Source organism: Halichondria panicea, chromosome 3 (assembly GCF_963675165.1).
Source record: "Halichondria panicea chromosome 3, odHalPani1.1, whole genome shotgun sequence".
Taxonomy (NCBI): domain Eukaryota; kingdom Metazoa; phylum Porifera; class Demospongiae; order Suberitida; family Halichondriidae; genus Halichondria; species Halichondria panicea.
The window spans coordinates 4588476-4608624 of NC_087379.1; the positions used below are offsets into that span (position 1 = coordinate 4588476).

A 20149-nucleotide genomic window follows, 5' to 3' on the forward strand; every position below is an offset into this window, starting at 1 on the left:
TCCGTTTCCAATCCCTCTCCCTATTCAATCTATGCTGCCACAGCTCTCAGCTTAAATCTTAAGTCGTAGGAGTGGTGTTTCTCCCTCTGTGTCCTCTCTGCCATCATAACTGAATAGTATCCTATTATTCTATGCTGCTATTATTCTATGCTGCCATTATTCTATGCTGCCATTATTCTATTCTGCCAATCTTGTAACTGGTTCCACGTGCTAATTCAGCTCCACCCATAGTGCCACGAATGGGCGATTATTATGCCTCGGTGCGCATGCACAAGCGAGGTATACACGGTAGTGTGTTTGTCTGTGTGTCTGTCTGTGTAGACTGCTACAGCTGCACAAGGATCAATGAAGTGTAAGTAAGAGTTTCTATAGACTTCTAGTCATGTTTTCTTGGGTTTTAATTCGTGGATTTGCAAAATAATGCTTCGTTTTCGAGTTATGCCTAGTTTTGCTTACTTGGAATGCCGTTGCAGCCTTTTCAGAAGAGCACGTAGCCAAGCTTGTTTACCGAGTGTTGCTACTCTACTTAGTAGTTAGCTCTGCACTAGAATGCTAGCTATTGGTAGCTGCAAGAGTGAGAAGAGAGCTGCAAGGCTCTGCTGACTTGCAGCCATTAATTTTAGACTTTAACTTTTTTGGCATTGATCGTTTTTAACAACAATCATCGGCGATCATTACCCACTCTTTGAGTTTCCCTGGCTAACGCTTCGCACGCTCTATAAAAATTTGTTCCAATTATACCCGGACAATTTCCATATTTTTTGCTGTCCGATAAATTAAAACATAATACGGTACATCGATGGCATGACGCACTATACAGCCATAAAAATGTTCATCATGATAATTATAATAATGTGTGTATAAAAGCTAGCTTAGTAGCTTTATGTTATGTAGCTTTGGCACCTCCACCGAGGCATCAGCACCTGTGGTGCTTTCATTTAAGATGGGCGTTTATTGACAAAGACAGAGCTTTTACCATGGGCGTTTAATCTTGATTAAACGAAAATTGACTCGTGAAAATTACCGTATTTACTTTCAAGTAAATACGGTAATTTTCACGAGTCAATTTTCTACTATTTCATTGTTCAGCACATTCTGCTCAATTAATACCCGCCACCTTAGTGCGTAGCCAATGTCCTTCCTTTTTTTGTATAGTCTATTACACAATGTGTTGTTTAAGTTACTGTATGCTCTCAATCACTCTTGTAGGGTGGGTGGACTCCACTCTTGTTGGCAGCCAATGGAGGTCACACTGACTGTGTTAAAGAGCTGTTCTCCTCAAGAGCCGTATTGGACAAGGCTGACAATGTGAGTTCTGATACTAAACTTATGTGTCTATATGTAGGCAGCACATTCGTGACCATCACATCATTTGCTATTGATGAGCCCCGTTTATACGAGGCCTCTAATCCAGGTTGGAATCCGGATTAAACCTATCCACATTCGTGTAAGCCTAATCCGGATTGTCCAACCCACCTCTGGAGGTGAGTTGGACTGGGTCAGAAGCGGTTTAGCTGTGAGTAAACACAAAGCGCTAAGTGTTTACATGTTTGTGTGTGTTCCTAGAGTAAAGCCTGTATACAGTAGAACCTCGCTAATCCGAATAGAGCCGGACCAGACCCCATCCGAATACATGAAATTTCCGGATTAACGGATGTCATTAATTGATTTATGAATATCATTAACAAAGACTTGTATTATGATATTACTGTGGCCAGAGGGGAAACTGCTAGCTAGAATACTATTTTAGCTCAACTTTCTCTCCAAAAGAGTGAGTCTCGTGAGCTCTCTCTTCGTTTTCTTTGCTGTGGCCATTGTTTTGGGCGAGGTTGAGCAGTTTAAATTATTGCTGGTTCAGCAAAGCAAAGTTAGATTGCACATGCGTAGTAGTCTATTCTACTGACAGCCCCTCCTCCTTTCAGTTTACCATTTTGTCCGGATTTGCGAGGTTTCGGACTAAAGGGGTCCGGATTAGCAAGGTTCTACTGTAGTAGTAGTTAGTGGTCGTTTTACTATGCCCACTACTTAGAATAATCTGACCCAAATTCGATCCGGATTGGACTCGCTTGTGTAAACGGGGCGGCTATGGTTGTGAGTGGTTCCTATGAGATTTCTACGATTTACTAGTGTAACGTACTGCAATCATTGATGTGGCCAGCATTTTCTATATTTTCTGAACACTGAGCACCATGCGCACCAGCTTTAATTCTGATAAGTATAGGCACTACATGCATGTACAGTTGTAGGTACGTGTTCTGATTACATTCCCCTATGCATTTTAAAGTGACACACCAATCGTGACTGCATAAGATAAAGTAAAGGAAATAGGGAAATGGCATTTACATTTGTGAATTGGTACAACCAGTAGGTTGTACATAGGATTGGCAGTTTCGCCGTTATAGAGAGGTGGTCTTCCTTCGGAGGTTTCGATTGCCAGCTATAATATATGCTCTATGAGTAATTTCTTGCTGCAAATGAATCTTGGAGCTTTGCAGCTGCTTCTTTAGCTTATGCAAGCTTTGAAAAGGCTGTAGGGACAAGCTACGGCTAGGTTTTCACGATTGTGCAAAATAATGCTATCTCAGCAATAATTTTCTGCTAATTCTGGGTGTGGCTGTCCGTTCTTGGAGGTTATTTTCCATTGCTAAAGCTGCTTGTTATACGGAGTAGAGAGGCGGCTGCTCCTGAGAGGTTGCTTTACATTGAAGTCATTGTATATAGTTTCAACTGAGCTCTTGGCCGTTATAATTTATAGCATGTGGTTGCTCTTCGGAGATGGTCATTAAAGAAGGTTCCACTGTCAATTATTGCACAAATTTTCATTCGTGTTCAAACTACTCTATCTCTGCAGGGAAAGGCCACATCAAGAAACAGACAGGATAGATAGCTTATTTAGCCTTTCTTTCTTGAAAAGCATTTTATCATTGTATACTAGCATCTAGTCGACTACAACTCGGACCATGGGCGGTTTTTTCAGAATTGTGTTAGCTTTCACGAGGCGGATCACTTCTCAGCTCCACTTTTCTTACCGACGTCCACTGCTGTACTAACTAGCCTACATACAGTTATACTGAAGCTATCAAGACTACAGATGCTACTCTAGACGTACCAGATCCAAGAAGTTGGTCCATCGCAAGAGCTTCTTCCTCAGGCCTTCAGGCTCTATATTTTCTAGCTTGAGGTAGCTTCTTATATCTAGCTATGATCCCAGTCACTGTCCTCTCACTCAACAAGGCCATAAGCATCGATATCCTCACTGTCTAGCTGCTCTAGAACCTCGTACTACGGAGATGTTGAAACTGTCACTTTTCTTTCGACATTACTGTACAAAGCGTACCTCAAGGCAGCATATTAAAGATACTATGTGAAAGAGCAGCTCAATGTGCATGTGCTGGTACCTACAGTGTGCTCATAGCTTCAACACAGCGTGTACAGCGAATTTTTGAAAATGACCACTAGAGTGGCCGTCATATGACGGCTTCAACGGGGAAAGGGTTAAACATGGCTGTCATTTTATCACATAATAATGCATAGATATAATAGTTATGTGTTTATTCCAGTCTCCTATCATCTCTTCTTGAACTTCTCTGTTTCTGACATTAATTTTGTGAAACGTATAATACTTCTGTACTAAAAAAAGAAAGGGAATCAAACTAAAAAACATTTGCACTGGGAAACGTTGCTAGGATTGGCCAGGAAAAGCACGAAAAAGCGTAGAAACAAGAAATTCGCCAAGTGCATAACTCCATCCATTACAACGTCATGAACATGTACAGTTAGTGTTGATAGATTTATACATTATAGCACGAATAATAATAATTGTAGGAATTGTAATTAGGAGACTGCATGTGTTTCAAGCTTCCATCCACATCATCACTTCTATGTCACCACGCGTGGATTGTATGCCTGTGCTAACACTGTATTAGGGAACATTATCAGCATCATCATGGTCATACAAAATATCCCCTAGACCAAATAGTATGAGAGAACGAATACCAAGAAACTACAAAAACATTTGCACATGTGAATGACGTTGTAACGGATTGGAGTTATGCACTCACCAAATTTCTTGTTTCTACGCTTTTTCGTGCTTTTCCTGGCCAATCCTAGCAACGTTTAATTTTCACATTGCAAATGTTAAATGTTTTTAGTTCGATAGTATAACTAGAGCCCATTCCTTGGTGCACTTGGTTTGTGCCGCCTAGCCATAATTATTATGTTTTGCCTACTCTATGTTGACCAACTAGGCTGATAAATTGTCTAGATTACTTTTTGAGGCTTGTGCGTTCTAATAACGTAGCACATCATGGATAGTTGTCAAAAGTTACTGTATGCTCTCTCACTCTTGTAGGATGGGTGGACTCCACTCTTGGTGGCAGCCAGGAGAGGTCATACTGAAAGTGTTAAAGAGCTGCTCTCCTCAGGAGCTGTGGTGGACCTGGCTGACAAGGTGAGTATCTGATACTAAACTGATGTGTCTATACACTGTAAAAAATAAAATATGCTGAGCACACTAAAATGTTGGTTAAAAGTGTGCAATACACGATATTTTAGTGGCAACAGCACACTTCATTTTTAAAGCGTAAGTAAAATGTTCGTAACCAACACATTATTGCTAGTGATGGTTGTGGGTGGTTGCTATGAGATCCCAGGCATTAACATTGACATGATTTACTAGTTTGATAGCCAGAAATTAATTACCATTACTTGTTCTTTTAAAACTCAGCATCACAAACAACGTCAATTTGTAGTTTCTCAGGCTTCAATTCGCAATGATATTGAATGTGAAAACACACCCACAATTTCTTTAATAACAGGAAGTTAATACATGTATGATCATTCTATGCCTCAGTGTGTGTGTGTGTGTGTGTGTGCGTGCGTGTGTGTGTGTGTGCGTGCGTGCGCATGCGTGCGGACTGCTACAGCTGCTCACGGATCAAGTAAAAGCCTCTAAATACGTTATTTTAATTCGTTGATTTGCAAAATAATGCTTCGTTCTCGAGTTATGCCAAGTTTGCTTACTTGGAATGCCTTTTCAGAATAGTGATCGAGTAGCAAAACTTGTCCATGCATGCAGGGAGTGTTGCACTGTACTAGTTAGCTCTGCACTAGAACGCTAGCTATTGGTAGCCGCAAGAGTGAAAAGAGCTGAAAGGCTGTATGCTCGACTGATGCAGCAGCCATTAATTTTATACTTTGGACTTTGGCAACCTTTTTAGCAACAATCATGGTCGATCATTTCGAGTTTTTCTCGTGATTATACCTGCTTGTAAAAATGTTTATCATGATATCATGTGTGGATTATAGCATGTATATGTAGCTTTGACACATTTACCGAGGCATTTTGCACTCGCGGTGCTTTCATGGACAGGGGCGTAGGCAGGGGAGGTGCTTTGGGTACTTGAGCACCCCCCCCTGCCTGACTCTACTACATCTATATTAAAGCTTACTTGAAGATCCAGTTGAGCTCAGCACTCCAGATTTAGCTTGTTAGCTGCATATTGAACTAGCTATTTTAGCTATTCACCTAAGAGAGTAGTTTTTAGTTAGTAGCTGGACTCGCGTTATGAAAGATATAAACATTTTGATTGCATGCTGGTTTTGCAAACTGCATGGAAGGTCACATAGGGTTCAGCTATTCACTTCTTGCATAATTGCATGCAGGCTGTATGCATGGGTGGAGCTCAAGATAATAATTAACGTTCAGCTAACTTCCTTTTATATCTATGAGCTAGCTAGCTGCCTTGTACAGTGCATAGAGGACTGCACTCATCATCAGACATCCAAGGGCCTTGAGAGACTTGCCAATACTGACCTCCATATGTATGCCCCTTCAGGCTTGCACAGTTGCAGCCCCTTGTTTCTTTGATAATGTTATCCTGAGATTATCATGAGTCTGTGCCTGTAAGGCCCCCAATTGAGATGGACAAAGGAGCCTGCAAAGGAGGCTTTGCTAAGTATGTAGGCTTCTCCATGTATTGGGCCACGCCCAACTATGCATATAACGTCACCAATAAGAGGTGTGGTTTCTGGTCAACCAAATTTCGGCGCTTCGTGCCCTCTTTTAGCACCCCCTTCCCTAAAGTCCTGGCTACGCCCCTGATGGACGCTGCAAAAAGTTATAATAACACAAATAGTTGCATTATGTTCGTTGCCAATCCTCTTCCTTTAGATTTATGACAAATGCTCTCATGCACTCTTGTAGCTTGGGTATACTCCACTCTGCTGGGCAGCCAGGAATGGTCACACAGACTGTGTTAGAGTGCTGCTCTCCAAAGGAGCCATGGTGAACCTAGCTGGTGAGGTGAGTATCTGATTGTGTATTTATAATTATAGGCAGTATACCATCACATCATTTGCTATGATAGCCAGTAATTTATGAGTACTGAGCACCATACACTTTACTTCGTGTGCTGCATTCCTCCTGTGCATTTTAATGTCTTAAACTGACTCACCAGTCCAGAGGGGTGTATGTTGTCTATTTATAAAGGAAAGGGGTTGGAAACAGAAGTAATTTACGTGATTATTTACATTTCGTTTTACGTAGTATAAAGCCCTGGTGCATGTGTGCCCCTTTTAAGAAACACTGCTAGCATTATGTTTGCCTACTTACCTTTGCTAATTTTGTGTCTATATTGACCAATTGACCAATTAACTGGACGAGTAAAATCTTTTAGTTAAAATAATGTATAGTCTAATAACATAGTGCATCATGGATAGTTGCTGCAAATCCCGTTCAATTACGGTCTATCGTGTGCACAAATGTCTTGTTAAAAGTTACGGTATGCTCTCACTCTTGTAGCGTGGGTGGACTCCACTCTGGGGGGCAGCCAGTGGAGGTCACACTGGCTGTGTTAGAGAGCTGCTCTCCTCAGAAGCCATATTAGACCTGGCTGACAAGGTGAGTATCTGATACTAACAGGCAGCATATTCGTAATCATCACTAAAATTATTTGCATGCATGTAGCCGGCATTTTCATGCATTTCATGCTTGAAAATGATCCACATATAGGTTGGAGGATGCATGGGCTTTAGGGCACTATAGGGTACATTGGATTTTGTTTTCCATGCATGTACACCCTACAAGGCATTTGAATGACTCTTGTGTTTGCTCTTGGAGCAGTGAATGTCTGTATTGCATCAGGAGTCATACACTCCTGATTGCATTCATACTGGGTTGTCACTGTCTCCACTCTTGCAGGATGGGTACACTCCACTCATGTTGGCAGCTTACAATGGACAGGAAGATACTGTTAAAGAGCTTCTCTCGTCAGGCGCTTCAATTATCAGCACTAATAAAGTGAGCACAGATACTTTATATGGTACATGTACATGTACATAGTTGCATATACATAATGAACAGCTTTACATGTACTGTACCGTACCCTTGCGAAAATACACCCACCCTTTTCTGCAAGAAGTTTAGGCTTATTAGGGGACTGGGCGTTTAATCGCGAATGGCGAGTTTTTATTTAAATATACGCCCACTCGCGGCCTCAAATCGAGGTTTAAGCTTATACTTTGCCTATGACAATTCTTTATTGTATTTTCATTTTAGTAAGAACATTTCATTGACAACAACAATGTTATAAATTAATGCATGAGTATGATTAAAGCATGACAAGAGAATGAACATGAATAAGTGGACTCTGACTCTGTTCGTTGCTTGTGTCGATGTCAGATGCAGCATAAACTTCCCAAAGGAGGATGGTAGGTCATACTCCTACAGAGCAGCTATCAGGTACTTTGTTTCAGAAAACCAAGGCAAGGCAACGTGCAAAATTGGCCTGTGTGATAACTTTCTTGGACTTTGTGTTTTCTTTTCCCTGCATGTATGTAATCTTGTAGGACTACTTGTTCCCTGCATATACATCTTCAAGGGCAAACAGATCCTTACAGAGAAAGTTATATGTCTAATCTTGGTCCAGCAAGGAGTATAGTCTAAGACTCCTACTAGCTACTACCTAAAACTTCACTATTAATTTTAGTAAACATGTGGCATTCAGCTACTGCGCATGCTCAACTCTTCATTCTGGGTGGGCTTATAATCGAGTGAAAATACCGTCGTGCAAGAACTTCGAAGCAAAAGAGGGGATGGGCGTTTATTCAAGATGGGTATATTTTCGCGAGGGTACGGTATACCTATACCTCAGTTGCTGTCATTTGTACCTATAGTACCCGACTAGAAAAACGTTGCCCAGGGGAAACACCAAAACATGTGAAAATGAAAGCACCGTGGGATCACTTCAGCTGCAAATACATGTACAGTGCATCCAGTTTAGAGAGTAGATTACCACAAATAAATTATGTGAGTGGCTGTACTTGATATCTTTTGATTGGTTAAGAAATGGTGCTGATACCATTGTGTATAGGTGAATGAATAAGCTACAATATATCCCAAAAATTATGAAAACATGAGGTGGTGGGTCGTGGGTTTGGGGGGATTAATAAGAACAACAGTAAATAATTATTGTTGTAGTGGGTAATCGGTTAAAGTAATAAAACACTAACCTTAAACAGTTAAGGTCTCAGACTTTATAAGACAATTGTTTGATGGTTTAGATATCCTGGCTATCCTTCATGAGTCTTATATATGTTCACAGTGCCTATAATTCATGATTTACTGGTTTTCAGGTGTACTTTTCAGGGAAAAATTTGAGGCCACGCCAACTTCCGGTCACCACACCCTATATTGTTTGTTGTTCGTGCCTATAGCGATGTACTCCTGGCAATGTGCATTGACAGGCAACTCTATATAACTTGGTATGCTGGTTTGAAATTGTGGACCGTATCCATAGAACACTATAGAAACCACAAAAGTAACGAATAGATCAAGACATCAACAGCTGCAAACCACACAACCAATGATGGAGCTGGATGCACTGTATGTAGATCTATCTCAAACGCCTCGGGTAATAAAGCTACTAGCTATGCTAATACACACATGATACATGTATCATGATGCACACGTTTGTACTAAATTTGCTGCATGCAAAACTCGGAATGATCGACCATGATTGTTGCTAAAAAGGATCGATGCCAAAGTCCAAGTCTAGAATCAATGGCTGCATCAGCAGAGCCTTGCAGCTCTCTTCTCACTCTTGTAGCCAGTGCAGAGCTAACTACTATATTATAGAGTAGCAACACTGTATAGACAAGTTTTGCTCTTCTGAAAAGGCGATGACATAATTATTTTCACAGGTAGATTTGTTTGTGTTTTTACAGTTTTGTACATTTGCTGGTATAATTTTTTGCGAAATGTCGATCTGGATACATTAAACAAGAGGGCGGCCAATTATTTGCGAGTACTAATTTTTGCGATTTTACTCTCATTCGCAGAAATAGCAGAATTAATACACGCGAAAATATGTCACCTTAAACGAGCATGCTGACTATAAAAAGGTGTGCTGTGGGCAGCTCCGACCGGAAGCAACCAAAAAATGACAAAATGGCAACAATGAATTTTCTTGAGTCTTGCAAAAAGACGCCCTTGACAGTTATAATGCACATTCTTTACATTTTTACATTCTTCTTTTGATACGCCTTCTTCCGCTCTCTCACAAGATAGTAGACACAAACTAAAAACAAAAAATGGCTGTCAAAAGTATTTCAAGAAGTCTGTTCTCAACCTCAAAAGAAGCCTACTGGGGGTTCCACAGGAGCTAAAATTCGAGACTGAAGATACCAAGCAAGTCTTTGTAGGTATAATTGACAGTGCTAAGCGCAGTCTTGCTGCCAGAGATTCATTGGCCCAACATGAGGATCTGACAAACTGATGCTATTGTTGAAGATGTGGACATAAATAACTCAAGTAAGTAGTCCATAGGTCTATAGTAAAGTTAGTAGTCTAGCATAATGTAATGTGACTTTATCAACCTGCGAACGCTTTTTCGCTTTTTAACATTTGCATTTTATTTTTAACGAAGAGGAGAGTTGAAAGTCTGTAGGGAAGGACCTTTCTATTTGCAGTTTGTTCGTTCATATGTACAGTCATTATGCCTCAGTTGGGCATGCGCAAGGTATACGGTAGTGTGTGTGTGTGTGTGTGTGTGTGTGTGTAGATCGACTGTTACAGCTGCTCGATGATAAATGAAGCTCGAAGAGTTTCTGTATAATTATTGTAGGCTGCTAATCATAATTATTTCTTGGATTGCAATTAGTTGGGTTTGCAAAATAATGCTTATGATTATGTTTGCTTACTTTGAAAGCTAGTACAACTTGTGTGTAGCAAAATAGGGGAATAACGAGAGAATAAAGTAAAATTAAGCATTATCCACCAGGGCCAATGAATCCATCTAAAATGAAATTATATGTACAGTGTATTTATTAATAATGGTACTGCATGTAGCTTCATTGCCTACACTGAGGCATCATCACCATTTCAGTAACATTCATTTTTTTCTCAGGTCGCGTTGAAGGACGCTTTGAAGGACTGCGACTGCCTTTGCTTGTTGACAGTCTCCCTGGGTACACCATCAACCTATGTAGAAAATGTAAATATTACTTCTCAGTGTATATCTAGCAATTATATCCCTAGCTCTTTTCTAGGGGGAGGAGAGCCTCACTGTCTGGTGGCATACACTCCACTTGCCCTATTAAGTAAAGAATTTGTTTGATATAGATGTACTGATATTCATATAAATTCTTTTTCAGAATCGAACTTTTGGTGAATTTCCACAATGGCACATTTTCAATGCCGTCTATTATGCAAGAAAGCAAGCTTCCTAACTCTTCCACAACGTTCATTGGAGTATGCTCACTGTAGCTGACCTGGAGCTGAAAATATCTTTAGCCTTTTGCTGTATCTATACATGAAGTATTTGTCAGCCATTTATGATAATAATTTTATTTCTTTGTTTCTGCTTCTGGTAAAAAAGAAAAACTACCAAGAATGTATTTCCCTTCCCTTTGTGTATATTTTTGAATGTTCACAGTGTGTAGTGAATGGGTTCTGAGCGCTTTTACGCAAGAGAAAAAAAGAGCTCGTTATTACACAGCCAATAATCCACGGGCCTGTATGCAGATGTAATCGCCCACGGCCTGCTTACATCCTGGAACCACAGGCCCGTTACAGCACGTACATCCTGTCCTGAATACAGACCGTAAATAACGGGCCTGTTTCAGCCTGTACCACCCACGTCCTGCTTACAGCCAGTGTATGCACATGTGCAGAGAGAAAGTTACTTAGCTACGAAATGAAACGGCCCGTGGACTTTTGGCTGTGTAAGGCTTGAATGGAAATGTTGGGGTCAAAAGTCGCGCCCACAAAGTCCAAGAAAGTTATCACACAGGCCAATTTTGCAGGTTACCTTGCCTTGGTTTTCTGAAACAAAGTACCTGGTAGCTGCTCTGTAGGAGTATGACCTACCATCCTTTGGGAAGTTTCTGCTACATCTGACATCGACATAAGTGACAAGCAACGAATAGAGTCAGAGTCCACTTCTTCATGTTCATTCTCTTGTCATGCTTTAATCATACATGCTATAACATTGTTGTTGTCAATGAAATGTTCATACTATGTATTAAAATATAAATAAATAAAGAATTGTCATAGAGCAAAGTGTAAACCTCGATTTAAGGCTGCGGATGGGCGTATATTCGAATGAAAACTTGCCGTTTGCGATTAAACGCCCAGTCCCCTAATAAGCCTAAACTTCTTGCAGAAAAGGGTGGACGTATTTTCGCGAGGGTAGGGTACCGGTAGAAGCCTATAGAAACTCTTACTTGCACTTCATTGATCTTTGAGCAGTTGTAGCAGTCTACACACAAACACACTACCCCGTATACCTTGCATGCGCATGCGTACCGAGGGAATCCGTTACATTTTCTGCGAAACATTTGAGTTCACTGGAAGTTTTTTTACGCTATTTGGTAATTTTTTTGGCCAATCCTAGCAAATTTTCAATTGCTGGTATATAGGGTGATATTTTAATTTCCCACGTACAGTTATATAGGCCTTGGCATAAAACTCAGTGAATTTGTTGCTGGCTAGTAGCTTGAGTTTTACAAGTAGAGATTAGATAACCAAGGCTCAGATGTTGACAGTGATCCTATCCTGAATGCAGGCACAGAATACTTATTAAACACTCTAAAATAGAATTACACTAAAAACAATAATATCTCAAAATCTAAGTGATGGTTGAAATTGGTTGAAAAGCTATTTCACATCAACATAAGCCTACAATCAACCAGCCTGATCTTAGAAACGTCAAGTGTATTTCTTGAAAGATACACGCCAAATCAAATCCACTATCCAGGCTTGTTGAGCGGAGCCCGACCGTCCCTGACGGGAGGTAGGGTTTCAAGCTTATGGGATTTGTCTTTGTTGCAGCGAAAATCAGATTGCAGCATTTCTAATGTGGTCGGTGTCACGTCCGGTTGCACAACCGCAAGCAAGGTAAAATCATAGTAAAATTGGTTAACACCCACTTCAGAATAATAATATTCATAGCTTATTCATAGCTGCTATCACATCCAGCAAGACAAATCCTGACATAGGCTTGAAACCCGACCTCCTGCCAGGGACGGTCGGGCTTCGCCCAACTATATCCAGGCCTGGTATTGATTGTATCTGCATGGGCGTGGTTAGGAACCAAAAAAACAAAAGTAGAGAAATTTACAAAAACAACACACCTGTCGACAAGGGCCGGTAGTGTTGGTCCTACCTACTATAACTTATATATAGTCCATCACAAAGGGCAATGATTGATAGCAAGAGACTTGCCATACTATGTTGAAAACCGGGCAAAGACGTTTCTTCCTTCTGACAAGAGCTGGGCCTGTTCTGCAATGAGAGTGGGGCCTTCTTGTGAAGCAAGACAATGTGTACGTTAATCTGAACTTGCCATAGCTAGCTAGCTAGACAATCTATGGCTAGATTTTAGTAACTTGAGAGCATATACACGGAGCTAAATTACGGTATTACAGGGAAATATGACAGGAAACAAAGTGTGAAGAATCTCTGCTTTTGTTTCCAGTTCCTGCCACGCCCAGATACAATCAATACCAGGCCATATTTTTCAACTTCATTGTATTAAAAAAAATCAGCCGGGGACCGAGGGCATTTTAAGTATTATTTAGAACACACCTAGCCAAGATTAAGTGTTTTAATCTGCGTGCCGAGGATGGCCTCGAGGTTAACGTGGTGCTCGAGGCGCAGCCGAGTGCATTACGTAACCGAGAGGCCATCCGAGTGCACCAGCATTAAAACACGTGACTTGGCTAGGTGTGTTCTAAAGGATTTAGTGCTGTCACGTGAGCTCTAGCCTCGTGGCAGCTAGATCTAGCTACATTTTAAATCAGTTGCTGGTGGCTAGCTAGCTAGCTAGACGTAATAGCAAGTTTTAGTAGGTTTGTAGATCCAGTAACTGATGCAAAGGAGAAGGAGATACGATCTAAAGCTATCTGGACTGACTGGGCATGTTCTCGACTTATTTCTCCTGCTGACCAACAGTCCCGATCCCACTACTGGATATGCCTCCAGCTGATCTGGCTTACTGGATGGGAAACTTTGTGCGCAAACTATATGGCAATGAGTATCTGGTTTGCTCTTTTGGAAAGCTATGATATTCGAAGCACCTTTGATGAAACGATTATATGGATCTGGCTTAGGTACAGGTATGTACATCTTCGAAGCAAGCTGAGCCTATTTCTCCAGACGAAAAAGCGATGCTATGGTCAAGTCAGCAATTCGGTACACATGAAACAAGTCGAAACAATAACATTCAACTTTCTAATACTTTTCAGCTTTGCTTGTGTATGTATTTAATCTGCTTGTATTATTATTATAATTATGATGACATTCAGATTCAATCTGCTTGTATTATGATTGTTTGATAAAAAGTGTGCATTAACAAACCAACTTAAAGCACACTTAAGTGTGGATTAAGTTATTTAATCCATGGTCACCTGACTACTTTCAGATAAGCTGATTGGCTGGAGATCATGTGATCAGCACTAAGTATAGCATATATACCTGAGAATGGAAAGTTAGAGGTTTGTAGCACTCACTGCTACATTAAAATACGGTGTGTCCTCATTCAAAGGGCCACAAGATATTGCGACGTTGCATGGAATTTGTATAAAACGCCCACATCTCAAGTGGCTCTATACATGCATGCACTAAAAAAAAAAAAACAGTGTGGTTAGGATTGCGGAAGCATATGTGGTAGAATTTCTGCCGCCTGCCTAGCCATACATGGTCATGTCAATCCACACAGTTACAAGTGTTTGTGACGTGCTCAGACAATAACATATTTATAATTATGGTGTGTATAGTTGTCTTACTCCCTTCATGTGCATGCATGCACGTATGGCTGCTTATGTAAACAGCAATTCGCACATTCAAGGAAATGTTGTGGCTGTTTCCTGATACTATGCATAGTAAGACGCTCCATCCTCTTTGCCAGTAATTAATTTGTCAACAAAGTACATGTCATACGCATTAGACCACTGTATATACCTCTTACAATGTACGTCTCGTCCCTTCATATGATAATGCATCATCACAGCGTGGACAGACTGCTCTGATGCTGGCCAAGGAATCTCTGATGCTGGCCAAGGAATTAGGTTTTTCAAAAATAATACAGCTTCTAGAGGAAGCTGCTGGAGCACATGTGAGTCTCAATAATGCATACATAGCCTCGATTCCAGGCCGATTAAAATACAGCCTGGTATACTTATTGCATGGTGATAGTGCGCATACGTTACTCCAGAATCTCGGGAATCCCTTTCTCTCATCTATTTTATATCAATGTACATCAGCTTAGCTCTCTATTGCGTTGTTCCAGAAGGCTTTCACACAGTCTGAAGCCAGAAGAGGCTCTCATCTACCTCTATGACGGTTGTATGGTCAGGATGTCTTACCTTGGATATGTACAGGCTATGGGAAGTGTATGGTGCCTCTTAACTGCTATATACTTGCACAAAGACAACCCGGCTATAGGACCAACGTAGATGAGAGACTCTTCTGTCTTCAAACTAGTGTTCAAGCCTTCTAGACCAACACAATAGATGGCATAAGCTTAAGGTTACGATGCAGTGTTTGCTCATGAATTATTCATGAGTTTTTATTTTTTGTTTTTGTGAAAAGGAAGATATTGTTTCTATTATTTTATGTGTCTATACTGTTGCACTACTCATAAGTAACTATTACAGCGCTTGCTAGCTATCAGTACACTAACTAGATGACAAAAATTTACCACAAAGATCGTGTAGTCACTGCCGATTTTTTAGTCGTCAAATATTAGACAAAGAAAGACTCTAACAAGAACTAAACAGTGACCTACCAGCAGTTTATGATATTCCTGAGGGCGGCTCGAAGAGTTTTTGCTCCTATCTATCTACAAACTGAAGAAAAATGCCATAGTTTACTAGCTAGTCGGCTATTTTTCCATATTTTTCGACTTCTACAGGAGCTAACTCGATGACTGTTCATTGTTTTGAAGAAATTGTTTCGAGCCGCCCTGCCCCTTTCCTCCTTTAAATAGATAATTGCCTTACTGGCAAAGAGCATGCAATATCTAGCATATAAAATGATGACTAGTGTATACAGTCAAGACAAGCTTGATTTACTACTGATAATTACTGCGTGGGCGAACACTGCATCTTAACCTTAAGTCATGGAGATAAAAAATATTACGGAACTTATGTATTTTTATTAGTAAACGGACTAATTTACGGTGAAGAGCGCATAAAAGAGAGAGAGAGCATGTAACTTCCGTCTGCTACAGTATGGGCAGAATCCAAAACTACTATATACCATATACCTCGCTTGCTCATGCGCACCGAGGCATAATTATGCATGCAATAAGTTACCACATCTTATAAAGCTTCTAGCGAATCTTAAATGGCATGCATGCAACAAGTATATATACTGCAACTACCAATAGCGGTTTTATTTTATGAGCTGTTTATACATAATCTGCTCCTAACAGACTTATATATATATCTCAGGGGCAAAATTAAGTAGAGCTGGGATTAGGTCTGGTCTAAACTACCACGCCCATTTTTATGAAATCTCCAAAGTCACTCTTTTACTATAACTAGGGCATACGTATACATATACGCAGGCGCCTCGCGGGAAGCTCTGATTGATGATTATATAATGATGTTGAAGGTGAATATTTGAAAGTGGAATAAAAATTGAATGAATAAGATAAGAAAGGGGGGAACAAGGATAATTATAATTGATTGTAAGAGTTATAAATTGTTCAGTTAGTTAGTGGTACGGCAAACATCACTGATGATTTTGTTTGGGGTGTATGTAGCTTGAAACGGGTCAGCCGTAAGAATTTGAGTGGTGACTTCTTGTTTGTTTGTTAAACTGGTGATCATGTCGTCGTCGGCTATTTTTCTGATCATAGGCAAGAAAGCGACGAGACTGTAGTTGCTGTTTGGAGTGGTGATCACAAGCTTAGCAGATAGCTATTTGTCACACTTAGATAGCTTTTTGAGATATGGTACATTTGGTACACACACCAATGACATCATTAAGTGGATCTACCTTTGCTTTGCATGAAAGACATGCATTGTGTGTTCCAATGTATGACACTCCAGTGACTTCTGCATTGGCAATGACAGTGTTGCTGGATAATGGCTCAGTGTTGTCTACAGTGCAATGGCGTGAATGTCACAAGGAGAGTCGGACTCCTGTGGGGAAAGGTACTTGACATTAGCAAAAGAATTGATAGTCGACTTGTCCTGTTGGAGAAGTATGATGTGTAGTTTCATTATGTTGATCCGACTGCTGCCGCCTAGCTCCGGCTCTTCGATCCCTGTCTTGTTGTCTGTTTCTTTCTCTCTGTGGAGCTGCACAGCGGTTTGCACTACGAGAGCGAGTGTTTATATCTAGTATCTAGCTAGCTCTCTGGCTCTAGAAGCTGTAGTCTGTTTCTATCTTTCTTCGGGCCTGCTTACGGTGGCCACGAGATCGAGAGCTGCACTGCACTGTGCATGCTAACGATGGCCACGCCTCTTTGTCTGCATGCATGCCCCCCGGGGGAACCCAACCCACATCCGTTGCAGACATATATATCCACATGGGCCAGAATCAGGTGGTACGATTATTCACCTCGCTTCCCGCTCGGCAATAACCACACTCACTAATTCGTTCTGAAGTCGTTGTAAGCGGCTGTAATTAGAACTATCTACCTAGTACAGCTAGTGGCTTGCTCGGGAAATGTGAACCATGTAAGCTGACTTTGTTAAACAGACCAATCAGATTTATGATATCTACGTGATTTGCTGGCCACATAGAAAAGGCTGTACGTACATGAAAAAGAAAATGGACCCTAAGTATGTTATTGGGACAAGTTGCTGCTGGGCATACATCAGCTGTGCATCCAACTCAACCTTTGATTGCTCCAAAGCCCAAGGGAAAGGCAGATCTACCCCTTCAGCAAGTTAGTGGGAATGTGGCACAAATTAATAACTCAGGAACCCAATTTAACGTTCGAAACACAGTTGTTAAACAAGCAGTTTGTCAGTCACCACAGTCTGAAAGCAACGAACCAGTGAATATAACAATTAAAGTATTTCATCCTATCAAGCAGAAAGAGTGGAAGACTTTTGTATTGAAATTGAAACTATATCTGAAATGAACAGTGTTAGAGCTCTTCGTGAGGAAATAACTTGGCAAGCAGATTTTGTAAGCTTTAATCTTGGCTTTGTCAATTGATATTGGCTATAATTATTGTTGGTTCTTGTTTTTCACTGAGTGATGATATCAAGCTAGTCTGTATTAGAAAAATTGATTGACAGGGGAAAGATGCTGTGGTGTGTCGGTTTGCCTGAGAGACATATTGAAAGTGGTATATTGTATGTGTAGACTCATAATCAGATGAAGAACAACCAAAGAAGCAATTGGAAGGAAAGGTCAGTGGTCTTGTATCTAAAACACAACGAATAGATTCCATCGTGAATGAACTCAGTGAAAAACATGGGAATACGTACAATAAGATACAATACAAACTTTGGGCTGAAACTATTGACGTAAAGAAACACGAGAGTAGAGATGTTCCACCGCCTGGCTCAATATGGAATAATACATCCAAGAAACCAAAGCATTCGAAGTTGATGCAATGGCATGTGCTTTACTACCATGACAAACAAAGTTGCGTCCGCATTTTCTCTGAGGCCTTCACCATCTGATCATACTACTCCTACTAAAGACTTGAATGAACCAACCCCTGAATAATTTGCACCATCTCTATACTTTTGCAATCAAAAGTCCAAGCCTTTTAGAGTTATGCATGGCTTTCTTTTTAGGTAGTTTGTAGCCAGAGGAACTGGCATTGCATGCACATTTATCAGAGTAGGTTGGACACGCATCATCATGACGCGTTCAGTGATGTGATAATTATAGACCACTATCCAATAATCCTTGGCCAAATAAAAATATTTGGGGCTTAGATCAATTCTGGCGCAATTTAAGCTCATATAGTAGCTATCGATTTAGTGATACCATCATTACATGATTGTAGTGTTAGGTGCGCAAAATAGATGTTTAAAACTAAACTGACTACCTACCTCAGCTTCATTTTTTTTGTATCAAAATCAAATCCCAGGGGGGCGAAATACCCCCCTCGCCCCCCTCAATGCAGCCCTGACTAGAAACTTGCCTCTAGTGTGAGTGAGTGGGTTCATAGATAGAGTAGAAGAGGGATTGGAAACGGAAGTACCCTCGAAGTACCATCCGTGTATCTCCGCGGTTTTAATCGAGGCTTACTTTTTTAACGCGAGGGCTAAACATGAATAATTCATGAGAATTGTTTTGCTCTCTGTAAGAAGTCCACGAGCAGTTCTGCTGCTAAACATCAACTTTCTCTAATACTTGAGGCCATTTGGGACACAGGACACTATTTAGTTACAAAGCCTTAGCTATATCAAAGGTACTATAGGAACACAAGCATGAAAAAGCGCTCTGTGTACCTCTAGCTACTTCACGACAATCGAGATTATATTTTCTTTGTTTCCAATTGATACTTACTATCAGGGGGCATGTGATTCAGTAATGGGGGTAGCTCTGAGATGTATGCTTTGGACACAATAAGTTTCCCGGGCTTTTGCGGGAGTTATGAGGAGATACACGGATGGTCCCAGAGCCACTACGTAGACTTCATTGTAAAACATCACGTGAATCACTTCCGTTTCCAATCCCTCTTCTACTCTATCTATGGTGGGTTACACCACATCTCCACATGACCACCCTACCTGTCGCTTCCTTGCAACGAGCAACTATCTAAATATGTTTGCAGATGACATGGCTATTTATAGAGTCATTAAATCCATTAAAGACTACGATACACTTCAGGAAGACGTAAACAGTGTTGCTGCTTTCATGTCTGGCAAACACCTTCAATTCAACGCATCAAAATGTAAAGTGATGTTAATATCAAACAAGAGAAGTAGGTCCATCGAGCCACCCATATTTACAGTCAATGGCTTTTCCCTGGAGCGTGTGGAGACGTTCAAATATCTAGGAATCCAATTTTCATCGAATCTTTCTTGGCATGCCCACACTAAGGCACTTTGTAAGAAATCGAGAAAACTTGTTGGACTGCTACACAGAAACTTCGCAACTCATTCTCCCCCTTCTGTTATACTGAAACTATACAAATCTTTCATTAGACCAAAACTAGAGTATGCTTCAATCGTTTGGAACCCACACTTAAAATGCATTATCAAGGATATGGAAAAAGTTTGCATTAAAGGTTTGCCTAAAACAGTGGGATTACTCTATCAGCTATTTGGAACTTTTGAAACGAGCAGAACTACCAACACTGGGTCAGAGAATGGCATTGGCCAGTCTGCACCATTTATTCAAAATTATGTATAATATAAGTTACTATGAGGACACACCTAAGAAGAAACAATTAACATACAATACAAGACATGTTAACAATCTGTCTCTGACTCCGGTATCATGCAGAACATCGGTCCATAGTAACTCCTTTTTCCCAAGGACCATTGAACTGTGGAACAGGATTATGGCAAATTATGAACTTATAATTAGCACTTGTACTCCCGTAAAATTATTTAAATCTATACTTAATGACCCTGTAGTACTTAGCATGCTTTGAATAGGTAGTTACACTATATAATAGTTAGACACTGTTTTGGAGGTGTCTATGGGATTTAGAAGCCCAAA

The 20149-nt window shown here is 40.6% G+C and overlaps 1 protein-coding gene and 1 long non-coding RNA gene across 8 annotated transcripts in view; both read left to right on the forward strand.

Moving 5' to 3' along the window:
• Window positions 1-20149, forward strand: part of LOC135333680 (uncharacterized) — a 35724-nt gene that overhangs the window by 2203 nt on the left and 13372 nt on the right. For 3 of the 7 annotated variants that reach the window (XR_010394020.1, XM_064528697.1, XM_064528698.1), the window contains exons 2-7: window positions 1210-1308; window positions 4352-4450; window positions 6206-6304; window positions 6803-6901; window positions 7202-7300; window positions 14511-14615. Coding sequence is in view for 6 of the 7 variants with exons in the window: in XM_064528697.1 (XP_064384767.1) it covers window positions 1210-1308; window positions 4352-4450; window positions 6206-6304; window positions 6803-6901; window positions 7202-7300; window positions 14511-14615 (600 nt within the window). In the remaining variant the exon portion in view is untranslated. Of the gene's footprint in view, window positions 353-1209; window positions 1309-4351; window positions 4451-6073; window positions 6119-6205; window positions 6305-6802; window positions 6902-7201; window positions 7301-14510; window positions 14616-20149 lie in introns of those variants that run through there. The other 4 variants (XM_064528701.1, XM_064528699.1, XM_064528700.1 and 1 more) reach the window with 3 other exon arrangements.
• Window positions 7307-10703, forward strand: LOC135333816 (uncharacterized). Its single transcript, XR_010394078.1, has 3 exons — window positions 7307-9811; window positions 10407-10493; window positions 10654-10703. It is a non-coding gene; the product is annotated as an uncharacterized LOC135333816 (long non-coding RNA).